Genomic DNA, 18,222 nt, shown 5'->3' with positions numbered 1-18,222 from the left:
AGCTGCACAGGGCCAGGCAGGGGCAGAGGCCAGGTGTGGGAGGGTGTGAGCACAGTGTTCTTCACAAGACCATAAAAGTCCAGCTAGAATGTTCCGTTTCTAAAATCAGATGGGAACATTCTTCCTCCAGTTCCAAAAGTAAAAATCTGAGAGCAAAAGGTTCTGGCAAAGGGAAAGTGGGGCCGGAGAAGGGAGTGACTAAGTAAGCCCCAGGGGATGAGAAGCCTTAGGAGAGGGTGTGTATCTTCCACCCTGGTGAGCACAACGCTGTCCCCTGCAGACACGGGGACAGCAGAGACTTGAAGCCGCAGCCCCCCTCCTGAGCACAGGAAGGTGACCTGTACATAGGATGGGACTCCTTATCCTCACCAGGGGATGCAGTGGGGTGGACAAGAGCAGGTGGAGACAGTACAGGAGCCCAAATTCTAGGTCCAATGGTAGTTTTTATTCCCCAGGAATAGATATGTGGGGAAGAAACTCCAAAAGGAAACGGAGCACAGATGACAGAAATGACACCACGGCAGCCTGGCTCAGGAGTCGGGGAGATAGATGGCTGCTCCACAGTGGACCCGGTCATGGCCCTGGTTTCTTGGACCCACATTTGCCCTGTCTCTAAGTGTCCATCTCAGAGGTGGAGGACGGAGAAAGTGAGGCAGAAAACTTGCTTGCTCTACACAAAGGAGACAAATGGACCTTCTATTCCCAGAGGCCCAGGGACACCAAAACCTCCCTCTTCAGAATGGAGGTAGACAGATAAAAATGAGAGGGGCTTGAGTGTCACAGACAATGTGAAAGTAGTAACGGGCTCACTGTGGCTGGCAGAACTGGTACTGAGATGCAGACTGACTACAAGGGAAGCAGCTTTCAGTTTTATGGTGGAGAGTCAGTCCTGAATCGGGCCCTGGGGCAGTTATAACCAGAGTGCTGTTTCTAGCCATTTACTTCAAAGGACTCTGGCTATGTTGAATCAGAAGTCATTATCTTTTTCCCAGAGGATGCACTTCTATCTCTATTTCTGGCATGATCCTGCTCCCTACGAGCCTCATCCTTTACAAAAAGATTGGCAAGCGAGAGAGAAACGGTGCCTCACAGCTCGAGATGTGACAGCTTCTCCTGCAGGGAAGAACAAGGTCCTTTGGTACGAGCTAGATCATCCAGACCTGTCCCTGCAGAACACATCAAGACTCATCGCTGTACTACAGGGTGGCCTCTGGCTATGGCCTGGCACAGTGAGGACAGAGGCAGGGTCCTGAGTCAACATCACAGGGAGGTCTCCTGGAGGATGCAGGTGGAGCTGCTCCCCTGATAAGCTGTGTCATCCAGGGCCATGGGCTCCTTGTCTCTGCTGTCCCCCAGCACACCATTCCTCGGCTTCTCGGGAAACACGCCGGTGTCCACGAGGTGGTCCTACAAACACAAAGCCAAAGGGGTGGAACTGGTGAAGATGGATGACAGGTGGTGACAGGATTCACACAGAAAACGTCCCCGCTAGAAGGCAGCCCAGCAAGGCTGGGTGTGGGAGGGAGAATGGGGGGAAAAAAGGGAGAGCACAGCACAGTGGGGAGCACAGAGTGGGCTGGGGAGGGGAGCTGACCAGCCCAGGCCGGGGCTGAGCTCCCCTGAGCCCTGAGATCCTTCTGCCCCACCAAGGGAGGGCAGCCCTGTGGGTAGAACCTGAGACAGCTGTGTGGGGACAGCCTAGGCTTAGCTGATCCTGAGAGGGGCACCGGGGGCAGGAGCAGAGAGAAGGGGTAGAAGGGGTAGAAGAGTCAGTGGCATCTGCAGAGGGATGGGAGGGGTCACTTGGACATTAGGTGCTACCTGGCCATAGCTCCTGCAGTGGAGCCGCTTCTGCCAGGACAAGGGCAAGAGGGCCAGGAGCTTCGGCAACACTGGGTAAATGGTCGCAGGGTTCAGGGACCGGCCTCGCATTCTCCCTGAAGGGAAACGTGCTTCTGAGTCTCTGCGTGGAACCATCCACAGCAGCGGGCCCCATGTCCTCCCTTGGCCCCCAGATACCCCAGCCCCCACCCACATCCTACATCCCAGTGGAAAAGCCTGACAGCTACTGACACCCAAAAGCTCAGAGGGCAGGAACATTTCTCCGTAGATGGTAGAGTCCCTTAGGGCCCTCTGTTAACCCCTCGGTGCTCGTCTGCACCGCAATCCCACACCCTCACCAGTGAGTAGACTGACAATCAGGCCCACCACAATGACTGTGGTGGAGTTGTGAGCGCTGTACCATAAGTAGGACAAGGAATAGAACCGCCGCAGCCCTGTAGGCCTGGGAAGAGCAGAGGGGAAGACAATTAGCAATTCATTGGCAGGGCATTCCTTGGGCACCAGTTTCTCCTTGCCCGCATGGTCCCAGGGTCTTGGGACCCAATACCCAACATTTCCCTGGAGCCTCTGGTGGCCCATCCCTTAGCAGACCCCTGTGAAAGCCCTCAAACTCAAAGGAGGGCTTTGAGAAAACAAGGGGAAAGACAGCAAGCCCTGCCTTACTTGGAGACGGTAGTCAAGGGCATCAGTGTGGTCGCAGTGGCAACGGTTAGATTGGTGGGCAGGGAGAAGTTGGACCCATTAGTGGAAGAGGGTGGCATGCTGGAGCCCATGCTGGTCACGATGCTCCCGATGCCAATCCAGAAGGCCATGACAAGTCCAGACAACAGGCCCACAATAGCACCCTGAAGAGACACGGTGCACGCCTGTCACAAGGCCAGCCCTGCCAGCCCTCGCAGCAGTCCTCAGGTCTCCTGGTGAGAGCCCTGCCAACCCACAGGCCCATCCCACTACACATGACTGTGGGTCCAGATGCATCACTCACAGGAGGGTTGGCACACGGAAAGAACATTCCAAGGCAAAAGAGTCCCAGCAGCGGTCCCCCAACCATGCCAAAGATGCTGATTGCTGCCTAGGAGGACCGGGCAAGAAGAAAATAAAAAAGAATACAGACTCAGAAATGCCCATACTTACCATAGAGCACAGCCACCCGCCATGGCCTTGGAGCCCCACTCATCAGATCTATCTCTTCTATGGGAACAATCAGAACTCCAGAGGTTGCTGGGCAGTGGCTCACGCCTATCATTCCAGCAGTTTGGGAGGCCGAGACGGGAGGATCACCTAAGGTCAGGAGTTCGAGACTAGCCTGGCCAACATGGTAAAACCCCATCTCTACTAAAAATACAAAAATTATACAGACATGCTGGCACATGTCTATAGTCCCTCAGCTACTTGGGAGGCTGAGACAGGAGAATCGCTTGAACCCAGGAGGCGGAGGTTGCAGTCAGCCGAGATCGCACCACTGCACTCCAGCCTGAGCAACAGAATGAGACTCCATCTCAAAAAAAAAAAAAAAAGACTCTAGAGGGCAGGAAAGGCTGATGGGGGGCTGATGGAGAGGGATGTGTTTTGGGTTCTCCTCTGAGGCTCTCTCTTGGCCTACAATATCCCAGGAATGACCCTGGGTCCTCTGGCTGCTTGGAAGTCTGTTCACAGTAAAGATGGTCCATCAAAGGGGAATCTCTTACACCTGGCCCCCGGTCATTCCCCTCAATATAGCTGCCCTTCTCAACTTCCTGTTTCAATCAATCCCTTCTCTCCCTTAAAATCGCTTCCTACCCTCTACAGTTATTACCTGCAGCACAGGTCCCATCTGGGAGGAAATATAGGCCATTCCTAGACAAAGTAGCCCATAGCCAAAGGCTGGGGGTAAAGGAGAGGAGAGGAAACAAGAAGGTGTGAGTTAACACAAGCAATGGAATAAAGCAAGGCTCCCTACGCAGCCAAACTACCATCTCTGTCTCCTTTGACACAAAAGGCATATTACATCATGCTGCAGCTTCCTCCCACCAAGTCCTCACTCCTATGTGACTCAGAAACCTCCCTAGGACATGCCTTGAGATGTAAACAACCATGCATGCAGGGAAGGTTGTGTGCCTCGTTAGGCAAGTGCTGAGCCCCGAATAAAGCGGGTGTTTTACAGCAGACTGATGACAGTGGTCAGGGTGTAGCTTAGAAAGACCCAGACTGAAGAGATGAGGAAGCATAACCCCACCGAGGCCTCTGGAAAGCATGATGGCCCGGGCTTCAGAGAACTCAGGGAACCAAGGTCGAATCAGGTCTTCCATCGTAACAGTTGCCAATGAATTAAAAGCAGAGGATATAGTGCTGAAAAAGAAGAGGATGAGAAGTTGAGCGAGGCAAAATTGTCAGCTCTGTGGGACTCTGTGGAGGAAATGGTATCCTAAAGGGGAGATGACAGGTACCACCAAGAAACCTCCTCATAGTTGGACTTGACACCACCTCAGAGCGGGCCTGGAAGGCAAGGACACAGTCCTTTTTTGAATGTGGATATGGGTTTCATTTGAGCAGATCAATTTCTGGTACCACAAAAGAACTCTTAACCAAAACAGGGGTATCTCTTAAGAGAAAATGTGCTCTGGCCTACAAAGATGAGCTATCCCTTGTCATCCACACAGATGGGACAGACACAGTGAGAGACTCACTGTGACTGGGACTCCCCGCCCGCCACCACCCCACTCCACCCATCACCTTGTACCCAACAGGGGTCAGGTGCACCAGGTCTGAGGGAAATGGTCAAAGGGGGTACCTGAGGGAGCCGCTGAAGAGGCAGGCAATGAAGAGCCCTGGCAGGCCCGGCAGGCCTTTCAGGATATCCATCACAAAGTACAGGACGAACTGCAAGCAGAGCGGAGGTGCAGAGCAGTCATCAGAGAGGGGCCTTCCCAGGGCCGGCTCTGCAGAGAAGCTCCCTTTGCATGTGCACCAGCGAGTCTATTGAGACTGGGTACGTTAGAAGGGAAGCCAGGGCCTGGGGCATCTCTGCTGACCCAAGTGTCTACACATTAAGTGGAGAGAAAATGGGCTCTACAGAGGGAATGACACAATTCGCCCGCAGCTCTGTTTCTGGCTACCAGTGTAACTTCTGCTTACTGACTACCTCATTGAGTCTGTTTTCTCCTCTGTGAAATGAGGCTGTTAGAGGTTAGGTGAGACCAGGTATGTGACAGCTCCCAGCAGAGCACATGGAGCCCAGTGGGGAGTCAGTAAGGGTAGGTCCTCACCCCAGTAGGATGAGCACTGTGGTTAGACGCTAGGGACCAGGATCCTCACATGCTAGATTCCTAGCATCTTAGAGTGGGAAAGGATTTTACAATCATTTCCCACCCAGGGTGGGAGTCCTTTCTATAGTCAGTCCTTTCCTACCTAGACACTCCCGTTGTGGGGCCAGGCCTGCCCTCAAGGGAACAGGACAGGGCCTTCTCACCTGGTCTGGGGCTGCCTGAGCCTGCTGAATGCTCATGGGATACTCCTGGTAATACGTGAACATGACCAGGCCAATGAGGCTGCCCACGCAGAGGGACACCTGCTGGAAGGGGAACACTGCATAACAGGAGCTGCAAAAGATGTCGGTGCCAGGAGGAGAGCCGGCATTAACAGACGCCCTCAGGCATGTGCCCCTGACCTCCAGAAAGGAGACCCACATCCTGAACACAGTGGATATGTATGTACTCTGGCATCCTGCCCCACCCCAATTATCTCTGGGGAACCCCTTCCCCTAGACCTTGCTCTGCTCCCTTCCTGTCGCTGCACTCACAGCATAGCAGCCTTCTCCGTGCGGGAACTGAGGTACCGCTGCACCTGAGCCTGGTTCACCCCGTATAAGGAGAGCATCATGAAGACACCCCCGATGGCCAAGGTCCAGAAGGTGTGCCGCACAAAGGGGTCCGGATTCAACCTGTAACAGACACCACCCAGTCATTGTGCAAAGCCCCAGAGATATAGCCTTCCTGCCCTCTTGGCAACAGGAGTCAGTGACAGGACAGGAGACACCACTGCTAGGGCCAAGGGGATGACTGAAGGCAAGAAGCTGGGTGCACTCAAGAGACAGCACAGCCAGTTAGAGGGAGGCTCCATTCTTCCACCCCAGCCTCGTTCCAGGTACTCATCCCAGGTAATGTCCTGACTCTCCATAAACACTAGCCGAGCACCTGTAATCACCCTCCCTCTCTGCAGGACCAGTTTCCCGCTGTCTGCTGTTACACCTTAGGCTTCCCAGTTTGCACTCTGCTTACTATAGCCCTGAGCCCTCTAGGATGGGCTCAGCGCCCAGGCACTGCAGACCCCAGCCAGGAGTAGGGGTATACTTACTCAAACCCAGAGATGCGGCCGTGCTGGGAAGCCACAGCCCACACATGCCCCAAGCCGCCCACCTTGGCTGACCCCACGGTGATAACTGCCAGCTGCCCAAGGAACATGACCACTGTCTGGAACACATCTGTCCAGATGACGGCCTTCAGCCCACCCTGCAAGGAAAGCACAGCAAACCTGCCACAGAGGCCTTCTAAACCCAGCTCGTCCAACCCGCCTTATTGTTGTTCCATTTTGTTTTGTTTTAGGCTTTTTGCAGCCGGAAGCCAGTTTTTAGTTTCTATCTCTGGTGTTAAGTATAAAAGAGAGATGAGGAAGGGGCTTTACTGACCCAACCAGAAACAGAAGCTAAGAACCCATGACTATATTCTCTCCCTTGGACACTCCTGAAACCATCCGCTCTAAGGACATGCTACCAGTGAGGGGACTCTCCTGCCGTTAGGCACGTAATTGCTGTGACCCTGTTGACATCATTCCCATCCCATCCTCTACCTTCACATACCACCCCCACTGCTAAATCCTATTTCTTACCACCCTAGAATTTCACCTATATTCTCACCTATATTCTCAGCTTATCTCTTCTTTTCCTTCTCTTCCCATCTCCCCTCCTTACTTCATCCCTTCCCCTCCCCTCACCAGGGCTTACTGCACTTACCAGAGCTGTATAGATGGTACAGACAATGCCTAGGGCCAGCACGGACAGCCACAGATCAAAGCCAGTCACTGTAAGCATAGAAGCCACATTTTTATCCCTGGAAAAGGGTTCCCCAGGGGAGAAGCCCTGGTAGGGCAATCGTGTCATGCCACAGAGATAAAGCATTTGGTCATTAACAATGAAATAAATCATTCACCACAATGGAAAAAATTGTTTGCAGAGCTCCATCAAAAGGTGCTGATTAACCAGTTTGGATAGGCATGGTAACACGTTACTAGCTTTCAATAGAGGTGGACCAAGCCTTCCCCTGGTAGAGACCCACCCAAGGGCCCAAGCAGTGAATTAATTCCCCATCCAAGGTCAGGTTCTTTTCCGTACACGCTCCTCCATCTGCCTCTCCCAAAGGTGCTTTCCTAGCCTGCCATGGCTGAAAGCCAGGGGCGCTGTGACTCCTCACCTGCATTGAGAGCCAATGACGGAGCATAGAGCACAACTCCCATGTAGATCACCTGTTGCATGTGGAAAAAATGTGAGGGGGCAGGAGGAGGGTGGGAAGAGAGAGGAAGAAAGATGGGCCTCAGTGCCAATATGCCCATGGCTTCCCCTCACCTAGGCTCACTTCCCTCTTCCTTCTCTCAAATTCTGGCTTGCTGCCACCATAGTATCTGTGCTGGAATTAGAAGGCATGGGCAGCAGGATGCCTCTGGGGGCCTCATAGATGCTGACCCTCTAGCAAGAATTTCAATCCTGCCAGTCTGAGAGCAGGGGAGACTCCAATTCCCGCAGCACACTTGGGTTCAGGTCCCCCAACATGCCCCAGGCTCGGTTTCTAGCCTCATTCTGCTTACCATCTGAAAGATGAAAGTCACAGTTCCACACACTCGAACAGTTTTATTGAATCGAAGCTCCAGGTACTGGGTATACAGAAAAAAGATTTTCCTCCTGACTTCACCCCGACAACTCACACACAACTTCCCTCAAGACGCTCAGGAACATGAGGGAATATCCAACCCATACCCACTCTGAGTCCCACTCGGCACAGCACCCTCCTCTCCAATCCTGCCCCTACTCCTGACATCACTGAGAAAGAATTACAAACACACAACCGAGTTTTCTGTCCCTCTCATTAGGTGGAGGAGGTCTAGGGTCCCAGGTCCTTCCTATGTCCCTGTTCCTCCTCTCCACTCCAACCCCAGTGTCCCACGTGCTTCTCCCTTCCGTCCCTGCTCACCTCATAGGCACTGGTGAGATGCAGGCGGTAGAAAACGGGGATGAAGATGTGTGCAGGTATGAGCAGCCCCAGAAAGTAGCAGCAGCCCAGGAACCAATACTGGGTCCCAAATCGGTAGATCTCTGACGGCACACCCAGGATGGCCACGGCTGACTGGAAGGTGGCCAGCAGGGACAGTGCCACCGGAAGGCAGCCCATTTTGCGGTTCGCCATCAGCAGCTCACCAACAGTATGCCGGCCCCAGCCACGACAAGCATGGTAGAGCCCAATGGCAAGAGAGAGAACCAGCAGCAGGACGAACACCACGTAGTCCACGAGGGAGAAGGCGGGCATGCTCACGCTTGTGCCCGAGGTTGGGGAAACGGGGGCTGAGGTGCTCACCCCTACACTCATATCCTCACTGTGTCTGTGATCTGCAGCCAGCTGCTGCTTCAGGGCTCTGGGGCAGGGCAGGGGCGGATGGGTGGCTACAATCTGGCTCCCAGCCACAGTCTCACAGTCTTCCTCCACGGAACGATACTGTCCAGGGTGAGCTGCAAAGGAATTAGCTCTTAGTGAGGCCTATCTTGCCTTGGTAGCCATTCACCCTTGGGCCTTGTACATCACATGCCATCAGAAGTGGACCAGTCAGCATAGGGGTAGCCCTTCAAGGTCTGGAGGCCCTGGTATGGGTTTGGTAGGGGACAGAAGTGAGGGAGAAGCATCAGAGTGAGACAGCCAGGAGACAATATAACTTGGCCAGGACCTTGGAGTATGCAGAGCTGTGAAATTCAAGAACCTTCTTAGGTCTCCACCCGAGTACCAAAAGAAAAATAAACTCTAGCCTAAGTTTCTTTGCAAAATTTCCTGACCCCACTTGAAGGCACAGACCCAGTCACTACAATACACTAAGCCAGCAGAGCCCAGCCTGGCGCCACAGCCCAGCAGGAAACACAACATGGAGACTAATGGCAGCAGGGCTTCCCCTACTGACCCTGGCCTCAGCCCTCGCTTCCTGAGATCCCCAGTGTCACCCTTCTAACTGATCATCAGTGAGACTGCCTCTGTGGCAGCCACAGACTCCATTTCAGGCATCCCTAGGCCAACCACTCCAAACCCCTTTCTTAAGGTTCTCCCCAACACCACTAGATAAGCACTCGCTGCCACCCACCTCTCAGCCCCTCTACCTGCAACACCACAGTCAACAGCAGATGCAGCAAGAGCGGCTGGATTCAAAAGTGAGACGGGAAAGGTGAGAGGACATCATGCTGGAGTCAGGGTTTCAGAGTTACGATTCTCCGTTTTGGAGAGAAGCAACCCAGCCAGGGAGCTGAGAGGCAAAGGGACCAGCCAAAGAGAGTGGTTGCATCCTGCTGGGGACAGACACCTACCTGGAGAAGCAATCCCTGTTCTGAGGCAGAGTTGCCTGGAGCTGCAGAGGCTGAGGATCTGGCTCTATGAGTAGCTGAGGTGAGAGATCAGGAACTGGGGGTGGGGTGAAGCTCAGCAGTCATTTGTTCTGGCCCCTTCAGGGAACCAATCGCTATGTTCCAAATGGCCCTATCACCCTATGGCCCCAAACTCCAACTCAGCCCTAGAGGCTCCAGAACAGGGAAGAGGGAGCTCACATTCAACAGCATTCCTAGATGGATTAGGCTTTCAGCCTAAAGTACTCTTGGCACTCTGTGCGGAAGGGAGTTGGAATGAAGGAACTGAAAAGATGGGAAAGTTGAAAGTTGATTTTCTAACTCCTACACAAGAAATGTTAATCCTCCAAGAATACACCATAATCCTCAGAGAAAGAGGGAAGGGATCATAGTATTTAAAATCTTAAATCTTTGGATACCACTATTACAACCAACTCCCCACCACTGACCATTTCACAGATAAACACACTAAGGCTCAGATGGTTCGAGTGACCTTTCCAAACAAAAGCACAGAGCCTACTATTGTTAGAGTGTAAATTAGAACCCAGGTCTAGGGATTCACCATCCACCCTGTCTGTTCTCCATGTGTATCGCATTATCTTCAGAGGCAATCCTCCGGGGTACTTACTGGTATGGGGGAAAAACACCAGAGAATGCCATGTAGTTAGACAGCCTAACATGACAACAGTTAACATTTGTTGAACACCTGCTATGTAACCCAGCAGTGTGTGAGGTGCTTTATAAACATTAGTAGTAACACATAATGAAGCTAACGCTTTCAAAACAGCATGTTTCAGGTTAAGACATGAATACTCTACAGTTATCACAAGAAAACTGAGAGATTAAATAACTTGCTCAAGGTTATGCAGCACGGTACAAAACAAGAGAGAAAGAAACAGTGCCGTCTGCAGCTATGACAGGTGTTCACCAACGGCCCTGTCCTCACTATTCCCAGAACCAGGGCAGGAGCACAGTGTTGTAGTCAGTCATTCACAGGACATAGTTTAGATTTCAACTAATCAAGAGACAGACTAACATAAAGTGTGTCTTCTGCTTTTGCCCACTAGGAGAAAGATTAGGCTCTCTTTCGGCTCTCCCACAGTGTGTTCTTGGGCAGACACTGTCTGGCTGGCAAGATATGGCCTCATGCAGACTAAACCTGAACTCTGAACCTCTTGGGGCCAATAAAGAGGGAAAATAAGAGCTGGCAACTCTTGGATCACATGTCTACAAGATTCCCAACAGGCTTAAACTCTGGTTTAACCTAAACATGCCTTGGGCCTTTGCACATTGCAACACCCTGAGTTTTCTCATTGTCCTTGGCAAGTTTTTGCTGCTATGATAGAGATGATGGGAACCACTGGGGAGTAAGAGAAAACATGTCTGCTGTGTGCAAAGAACACAGAACACTATAGGGTTAGTGGTATAGATAGGTAGGTGGCCAGAGACAGGAAGGAAAGTCCCAGTGTGGGAAACGGAGGTACAGAAATAAAGACACTCTGCTGATGGGACTTCCTGATAAAATTCTATTTGCATGATGTATGGAGAATTCTCATGGATGGCCTGAGAGAGCCCCAGGGAAGACAGGAAAAACCTGACCTAGCAACAGACCAGATTCTGAGAACAGATCTATGGTTTTCTAAAAACTCTACATTGATCCAAACCTATGGACTTACATTTCTCCAGAAAGAGGGGGGCCAAGAGGAAGAGCTAGCTGTTGTTTCACTACAACTATAACACACTAAGGCACAAACAGCAGATTGTGGGAATGCCCCTTTTTTTTTGGAGACGGAGTCTCACTCTGTCACCCAGGCTGGAGTGCAGTGACACGATCTCGGCTCACTGCATACTCTTCATACTGAGTTCTTCAGTATGTTACTCTTCATACTGAGTTCAAGTGATTCTTCTGCCTCAGTCTCCTGAGTAGCTAGGACTACAGGCATGTGCTACCGCACCCAGCTAATTTTTTTTTTTTTTTTTTTTTTTTGTATTTTTAGTAGAGACGGGACTTCACCATATTGGCCAGGCTGATCTCAAACTCCTGACCTCATGATCCGCCTGCCTCGGCCTCCCGAAGTGCTGGGATTACATGCGTGATGTGGGACCCCTTTTAAAAACCCGAACTCGGCCAGGCGCCGTGGCTCACACTTGTAATCCTAGCACTTTGGGAGGCAAGGCGGGCGGATCACGAGGTCAGGAGATCAAGACCATCCTGGCTAACACGGTGAAACCCCATCTCTACTAAAAATACAATTTAGCCGGGCGCGGTGGCGGGCACCTGTAATCCCAGCTACTCGGGAGGTTGAGGCAGGAGAATGGCATGAACCCGGGACGCGGAGCTTGCAGTGAGCCAAGATCGTGCCCCTGCACTCCAGCCTGGGCGACAGAGTGAGACTCCTTCTCCAAAAAAAAAAAAAAAAAAAAAACCTGAACTCACTTTGGTCACACACTGCAGTGGATCATACTGACTCCTACAAAACGCAATGAGACCACTGCAAGACTAACTGTTCCAAAAAGATTCCCTCAAAATCTATCCTGGAGCTTATAATTCCTCAAGGTGTGAAAGGCTTTAGGGGCCCTCAAAACGCTACTAGCTACTAACACCTTAGAAAACTTGCCAGTGAGCTAAACGTAAACCTTTCAGGAACTTCCAGGCAGACACCATGGGGGGAATGTGGAAGGGAAGCATGGGTCGGCTACTCGAGATGATCGCTTGGGTTGGCATTAAGGAGCTTTTTGGCTGGCCCTAACCAACACTGTCACTCCGGGAGCAGGGATCCCCTGGCGTCCTTCAGTCAGGGCGCTGGCCCACCCTGGGGCAGCGACGCACTCCCTTACCTCCGTGGTTTAGTCCGGGCTAGGAAGATCCCTTTGTGCTTCCTGAGATCAACATCGCACCCTTTTCCTGGGAAGGCAAAGAAAATGAATTAGGGAAGCGTCTATCCCGCTCCTACCTCCTCGCCAGGCTCCGGGACGCTACGCGCTATCAGGATTGAGGTGAAGGGGACTACGTGCCCGGGGCGATCCAGGCTCCTGCCCTTCCGCCGGAGTCTGCGATTTGCCCTTCCCTCCTCCATCACCCTCACCCTCGTTCTTTCCTGGTTTCCCGCTTCCCTCTACGCGGCGGAGACCACCACCTTACCGCGCACACTTCGTATCTTCTCAGTCCCACGCCGGAGGCCGGCTCGCTCCGCCCCTCCCCGCCCCTCCCCGCCCCTCCCCGCCCCCTTGCCCCTTTGCCCCCGCCCCAGCTCAGACGCCGCTCCCTGGGGCCTCTCTGCACCGTCTCACGCTCTGCAGGCGCACCTGCCCGGTCTCCACACGTGGGTAGCCAGAGCCGGGCCGCTGCGCCCTGGCCGGGAACCCGCGGGGGCCCCGCCCCCTGCCCGCCCCCTGCCCGCCCCGCTCGCTGCGCCGCCATGTTTACTGAGGGCGGATGGAGGAACCCGAGTCTCTTCGAAGGCGCGACCTTGGCTTCCGGACGCGGGGAACACCCGGCTGAGGGAGCCTGCAGTCGGCTCTGGGAAGCCGCGCGGCGACAGGGGTCGCCTTCATTAAAGGGGAAAAGGAATAAGGGGTAGCCAGTGTCCCCGAAAGAGGGCTGGGGCGCATGAAGACCAGCGCAGAGCTCCGCGAGCAGGAGAAACCCCCAGCCAGCCCCAGGGCGAATGGACCGGGTCGCTTAGGCCACGCCCGGGGAAGAGGGCCTGACGCGCTGCGGGGCGGGGCCGCGGGGCCGGGTCGCGTGAGCACCGGAGAACTAAGGGAGCGGAAAATGGCGCCTCACGGCCCGGGTAGTCTTACGACTCTGGTGCGCTGGGCTGCCGCCCTGCTCCTCGCTCTGGGCGTGGAAAGGGCTCTGGCGCTACCCGAGGTACAGAAGCAAGTTTGAGGTCGGGCTGAAGCAGGGTCGCTCGCCAGCCGTGCGTCTCGCTCGCCCGCGGCTCCCCCTTCCCCTCGGCCGGCCTGCGGCTCTGATTTCGTCCCTGACCCTTTCCGACCCTGCCCAGCCGGGTCCTGTTCCCGAGTGCTTACGTCGTGCAGGCTTTCGGCGCCCCAGTCCTGCCAACTTCCAAAGATCTGTGAAACTTGATCTCGTCCCTTAATTTTTGAGTAACTTTAAGTTATTTCTACAGACGGGTCCTCTGGCTCTTGTGAAAGCTCTCTACGCCCGAACACCATATATCGTGCAGTGGTAGGGCTGTACTTTGTTTTGTAATGCTTGATGAGTTATTTATCTACCTCCGGTCCTTTTAAACCAGGCCAAACTGGGACTTGAGAAGTCTTTGCAGAGAGCATAATAAATATGTTTGAATAGTGATCTTCAGAGATGAGGACCTTCCCTGGCTGATGTCTGGTACTGAAAGTCTGGAGAGCTGATTCGGCGCCGGACTCTAGGGGAAGACATGGCATCTCCTAGCCTAGCCTGTTACAAGGGTAGGACACGAGCCATTTATCCATTTATCGGCCCCATGTTAGAGGAATTCTGGAAACGTGTACTGGCAGTTAATTCTTGATAGCCGTTTGTTCTTTTCTTGGCTTTTCTTTCTGGAGTTCTAATGTTTCTTTCTCTTCTGCAGATATGCACTCAATGTCCAGGGAGTGTGCAAAATTTGTCAAAAGTGGCCCTTTATTGTAAAACGACACGAGAACTAATGCTGCATGCCCGTTGCTGCCTGAATCAGAAGGGCACCATCTTGGGGTGAGGGGAAGACATCCCTAGATACTGGATACAGGCCATTCCTTAGTCTGGCTGCTTTTCTACCCTTATATTATTTTAAGAATCCACCTATTATGGTTTCAGCTGTAACCATCACGCAGATGTCTACCAAAACTAGATCTCTTTAGTGTCTTTTTACCTTTCCACACTCCAGGTACATGTGAGTACCTGTAGCTTCCTATTAAGCATTTCCTACTGAGTGCACCCTTACTTCAAACTCAAAATGTTTTGCTTCCATTCTCTTCTTTCCTTCATCTACCTAAATACCTCTCTATATTAAGCTTTCAGAAAACCGACATTTTTCATTATCACTCTCTTGCTTTAATACCACAGTTAGTAACTGTTGCTCTCAGGACAAAATTCAAACCATTAACTACCATACACTAGTCCCAACCCCCTTTTCCAACATTATTTCCAATTACTTGTCCACTGAAACCTCCATAATGGTCCGCACCAGCCAGATTTGCCTACCCTCAATGGCATTCCATCTTTGTTCAGGCCTCTCTCCATACCTGAAATTGCCTTCCTCCACCAAATTAGGACATATCCATCCTTCATTTCCAACATCTTTTGTGACTGTTTCCTACTACTATTAAGTTCCAGAGTAATACCTTTTTTTAATTATTATTTATTCATTTTTTTGAGATGGAGTTTCGCTTTTGTTGCCCAGACTGGAGTGCAATGGCGTGATCTTGGCTCGCTGTGCTGCACCCTCTGCCTCCTGGGTTCAAGCGATTCAGTAATACCTTCTTAAAAAACTTTCTGTAATCTTTAGTGTCCACTCAAATATATTTATACACTATCCTGTGGTTTCTTTTATATTGTAATGTTTACAGTGCTTTTATTTTGGGCAGCGGTCTTGTTCCTCTAACTACATTGTAAGCCACTCAAAGGCTAAGATACTGTGTTATATATTTTTTAACATTCTCCCAGTGTTTGCAGTTTGTAGGGACTCAGTAAATATTTGCAGAATAAAGGAATGGATAGCAGTTGATATTGAAGAAAAAAAATAATATGGCATGATCCAGCAGTTTACAACCAATCTGTGGTAGAAAATGCATGTGGAAAAAACTTTCATTTATGTGACTTGCATTTTTTTTTTTTAATTTAAAGGCTTTCTGTGGATCTGAAAATCGTAATATGAGATTCACTAATGTAGACAAGAAACACAGATTTCTCCCAATAGATGCATAACCGATTAGAACAGTGCTGGCCAATAGAACTTTCTGTGATTATGAAAATGTTCTGGGCCAGGCGTGGTGGCTCACGCCTGTAATCCCAGCACTTTGGGAGCCAAGGCAGGCGGATCATGAGGTCAGGAGTTCGAGACCAACGTGACCAACATGGTGAAACCCCGTCTCTACTAAAAATACAAAAATTAGCCAGGCGTGGTGGCACGTGCCTGTAATCCCAGCTACTCAGGAGGCCGAGGCAGGAGAATTGCTTGAAACTGGGAATCAGAGGTTGCAGGGAGCCGAGATCATGCCACTGCACTCTAGCTTGGGCAACAGAGCAAGACTGTGTCTGAAGAAAGAAAAAAGAAAATGTTCCATATCTGTACTAACCAGTACAGTAGCTACTAACGTGGTTATTCCATTTGCACTTGAAATATGGCTAGTGCAAATGAGACACTGAATTTTTTGGTTAAATTAATTTTTCTCTATAGAGTGAGGGTCTCACTCATATTGCCCAGGCTGGTCTCAAATTCCTAGGTTCAAATGATCCTCCCCGCTTGGCCTCCCTAAGTGCTGGGATTACAGGAGTGAGCCACTACACCCAGCCTAAGGTATATTAACTTAAATTTAAGTAGTTACATGTGGCAAATGGTGATTCTATTGGATAATGCAGAATTAAAATGTCTACCACAGCTCCTAGTGTGTGACTCTGAACACAGCTGTGTTCAATTATTATTAGCTGAAAAGGGGGTTGTGTAGTCAAATACAAACCGTGCTGTGGTTGAAGAAAAAGAGGAACACACAGTTATATTGATTACTTTATTTCCTCAGGCTGGATCTCCAGAACTGTTCTCTGGAGGACCCTGGTCCAAACTTTCATCAGGCATATACCACTGTCATCATGTAAGTAGTTAGGTGCCTCCCACCCAAAAGGCTAACATAGTGTAGGTTGATGGGAAGGTGCTAATATTGTGTGCTTTGCAGAGACCTGCAAGCAAACCCCCTCAAAGGTGACTTGGCCAACACTTTCCATGGCTTTACTCAGCTCCAGACTCTGTGAGTAAGGGTATGGGGAAGAGAATCAAAGAAGGGTGATGCTGTGAGTTTAGCAACTTTGCATGTTATGACCACATTTCTCTTTAGGATACTGCCACAAGATGTCAACTGTCCTGGAGGAATTAATGCCTGGAATACTATCACCTCTTATATAGACAACCAAATCTGTCAAGGGCAAAAGAACCTTTGCAATAACACTGGGGACCCAGGTATGCTGTCTTACCTCCAAACTTCTGGGAATTGTCTTTTCTCCCTTGTGTTTTCCACTTTAGATCAGAAAGACAAAGTTACTTAAGTGCCTTTCATTCAGAGTTCTGGGGGTCTAACCCCTTTGAAAGAAAAGATATCTTAAGATATATTATTTGTCTCACACGTGTCCGTGTAAAGAGACCACCAAACAGGCTCGTGTGAGCAACAAGGCTTTATTTCACCTGGGCGCAGACTCACAGGGCTGAGTCTGAAAAGAGAGTCAGCAAAGGGTGGTGGGATTATCATTAGTTCTTACAGGTTTTGGGATAGGCGGTGGAGTTAGGAGCAATGTTTTGCAGGCAGGAGGTGGATCTCCCAAAGTACATTCTCAAGGGTGGGGAGAATTACAAAGAAGCTTCTTAAGGGTCGGGGAGATTACAAAGAACCTTCTTCAGGGTAGGGAGAATTATAAAGAACCTTCTTAAGGGTGGGGGAGATTACAAAGTACATTGATCAGTTAGGGTGGGGCAGAAACAAATCAATGGTGGAATGTCATCAGTTAAGGCTATTTTCACCTTTGTGGATCTTCAGTTGCTTCAGGCCATCTGGATGTTTACGTGCAGGTCACAGGGGATATGATGGCTTAGCTTGGGCTCAGAGGCCTGACATTATTGTTACTGTTTTTATCTGTAATCTTCTTTCCTCTTCCTTTATCCTAGCAATGATTGAGAGACTCTAAGTTGAAATAGATATTTGAGAAATATGCCTAATGAGATGTATGCAGTGATGTTCTCTCTTTCTCTCTGGCCCACAGAAATGTGTCCTGAGAATGGATCTTGTGTACCTGATGGTCCAGGTCTTTTGCAGTGTGTTTGTGCTGATGGTTTCCACGGATACAAGTGTATGCGCCAGGTGAGGAATTAGGCCTTCTATCTAGGGATACAAGGAATGCATAGAGCAAGTCTTCTCAGAAAGGAGATCCACAAGACCAGGAGCTAATACAAATTACCTATAGGGGGAAAACTATAGAATTGCCCTAGACGAGGTGATAGGTATATTAGGAAAGAATTAGGTGTTAGGATGTGGCCCTCCGTGTAACGTTGTATGGGGATGTTTTTTGGTCTGTTGTTCACAGGGCTCGTTCTCACTGCTCATGTTCTTTGGGATTCTGGGATCCACCACTCTATCCATCTCCATTCTGCTTTGGGGGACCCAACGCCGAAAAGCCAAGACTTCATGAACCACATAGGTCTTACCATTGACCTAAGATCGATCTGATCTATCTTAGCCCAGCCAGGGAGCTCTGCTTCCTAGAAAGGCATCTTTGGCCAGTGGATTCACCTCAAGGTTGAGGCCGCCATTGGAAGAGGAAAAATTGCACTCACCCGGTGTAGACAAATACCAGTTCCCATTTGTGTTGTTGCCTATAATAAACACTTTTTTTTCCCTCTCTCTTTCTTTTTAAGGAAAGGCGCCCTGCCTTTACGTGTTTCTTGCTTGGGGTGGGAGGGACTGCTTTATGGCAGCCGGTTTTTTCAGGTTCCCCCTGGTTTTGCAGTGCGGAGACCACGAGGGCTCACTCCCAGTGGCTTCGCCGACCCCGCCCCTTACGTGCC

General features: G+C 50.9%; 2 protein-coding genes across 9 annotated transcripts; one reads left to right on the top strand and one right to left on the bottom strand.

Moving 5' to 3' along the window:
• Positions 1 to 423: 423 nt before the first annotated feature.
• On the bottom strand, positions 424 to 13,141 carry SLC5A6 (solute carrier family 5 member 6). Of its 7 annotated transcripts, none has more exons than XM_005576308.4 (17): positions 12,894 to 13,141; positions 12,305 to 12,371; positions 8,061 to 8,593; positions 7,678 to 7,743; positions 7,287 to 7,338; positions 6,830 to 6,897; positions 6,175 to 6,329; positions 5,621 to 5,761; positions 5,291 to 5,420; positions 4,613 to 4,701; positions 4,058 to 4,170; positions 3,638 to 3,705; positions 2,828 to 2,914; positions 2,506 to 2,687; positions 2,181 to 2,284; positions 1,822 to 1,937; positions 424 to 1,407 (listed from the first exon to the last, which is right to left on the bottom strand). In XM_005576308.4, the coding sequence occupies exons 3-17, from the start codon at positions 8,451 to 8,453 to the stop codon at positions 1,261 to 1,263; spliced, it is 1,911 nt and encodes a 636-aa protein (XP_005576365.1). In that variant the 5' UTR covers positions 8,454 to 8,593; positions 12,305 to 12,371; positions 12,894 to 13,141; the 3' UTR covers positions 424 to 1,260. The 7 variants fall into 7 exon arrangements, with proteins under 7 accessions (XP_005576365.1, XP_005576363.1, XP_005576367.1 ...); XM_005576306.4 differs by lacking the exon at positions 12,894 to 13,141 and adding an exon at positions 12,609 to 12,843; XM_005576310.4 differs by lacking the exon at positions 12,894 to 13,141 and adding an exon at positions 12,773 to 12,843.
• A 79-nt stretch (positions 13,142 to 13,220) lies between these two features.
• On the top strand, positions 13,221 to 18,056 carry ATRAID (all-trans retinoic acid induced differentiation factor). 2 transcript variants are annotated; one of them, XM_005576312.4, is made up of 7 exons: positions 13,221 to 13,340; positions 14,047 to 14,168; positions 16,193 to 16,264; positions 16,346 to 16,417; positions 16,505 to 16,626; positions 17,421 to 17,518; positions 17,742 to 18,056. In XM_005576312.4, the coding sequence occupies exons 1-7, from the start codon at positions 13,242 to 13,244 to the stop codon at positions 17,844 to 17,846; spliced, it is 690 nt and encodes a 229-aa protein (XP_005576369.3). In that variant the 5' UTR covers positions 13,221 to 13,241; the 3' UTR covers positions 17,847 to 18,056. The 2 variants fall into 2 exon arrangements, with proteins under 2 accessions (XP_005576369.3, XP_005576370.3); XM_005576313.5 differs by having other exon boundaries at positions 13,221 to 13,903.
• Positions 18,057 to 18,222: the final 166 nt, after the last annotated feature.

Source organism: Macaca fascicularis, chromosome 13 (assembly GCF_037993035.2).
Source record: "Macaca fascicularis isolate 582-1 chromosome 13, T2T-MFA8v1.1".
NCBI classification, from domain to species: Eukaryota; Metazoa; Chordata; class Mammalia; order Primates; family Cercopithecidae; genus Macaca; species Macaca fascicularis.
This window is presented reverse-complemented; position numbering and strand designations above follow the sequence as displayed.

Coding starts and splice junctions, on each gene's coding strand:
- SLC5A6 (XM_005576308.4), bottom strand. CDS start 8,453: ATGAGTGTAGGGGTGAGCACCTCAGCCCCCGTTTCCCCAACCTCGGGC. Junction 7,744..8,060: donor ATCTCACCAGTGCCTATGAG/GTGAGCAGGGAC, acceptor CTGTATACCCAG/TACCTGGAGCTTCGATTCAA. Junction 7,339..7,677: donor TGACTTTCATCTTTCAGATG/GTAAGCAGAATG, acceptor CACATGCAACAG/GTGATCTACATGGGAGTTGT.
- ATRAID (XM_005576312.4), top strand. CDS start 13,242: ATGGCGCCTCACGGCCCGGGTAGTCTTACGACTCTGGTGCGCTGGGCT. Junction 16,418..16,504: donor TTTACTCAGCTCCAGACTCT/GTGAGTAAGGGT, acceptor ATTTCTCTTTAG/GATACTGCCACAAGATGTCA. Junction 16,627..17,420: donor CAATAACACTGGGGACCCAG/GTATGCTGTCTT, acceptor TCTGGCCCACAG/AAATGTGTCCTGAGAATGGA.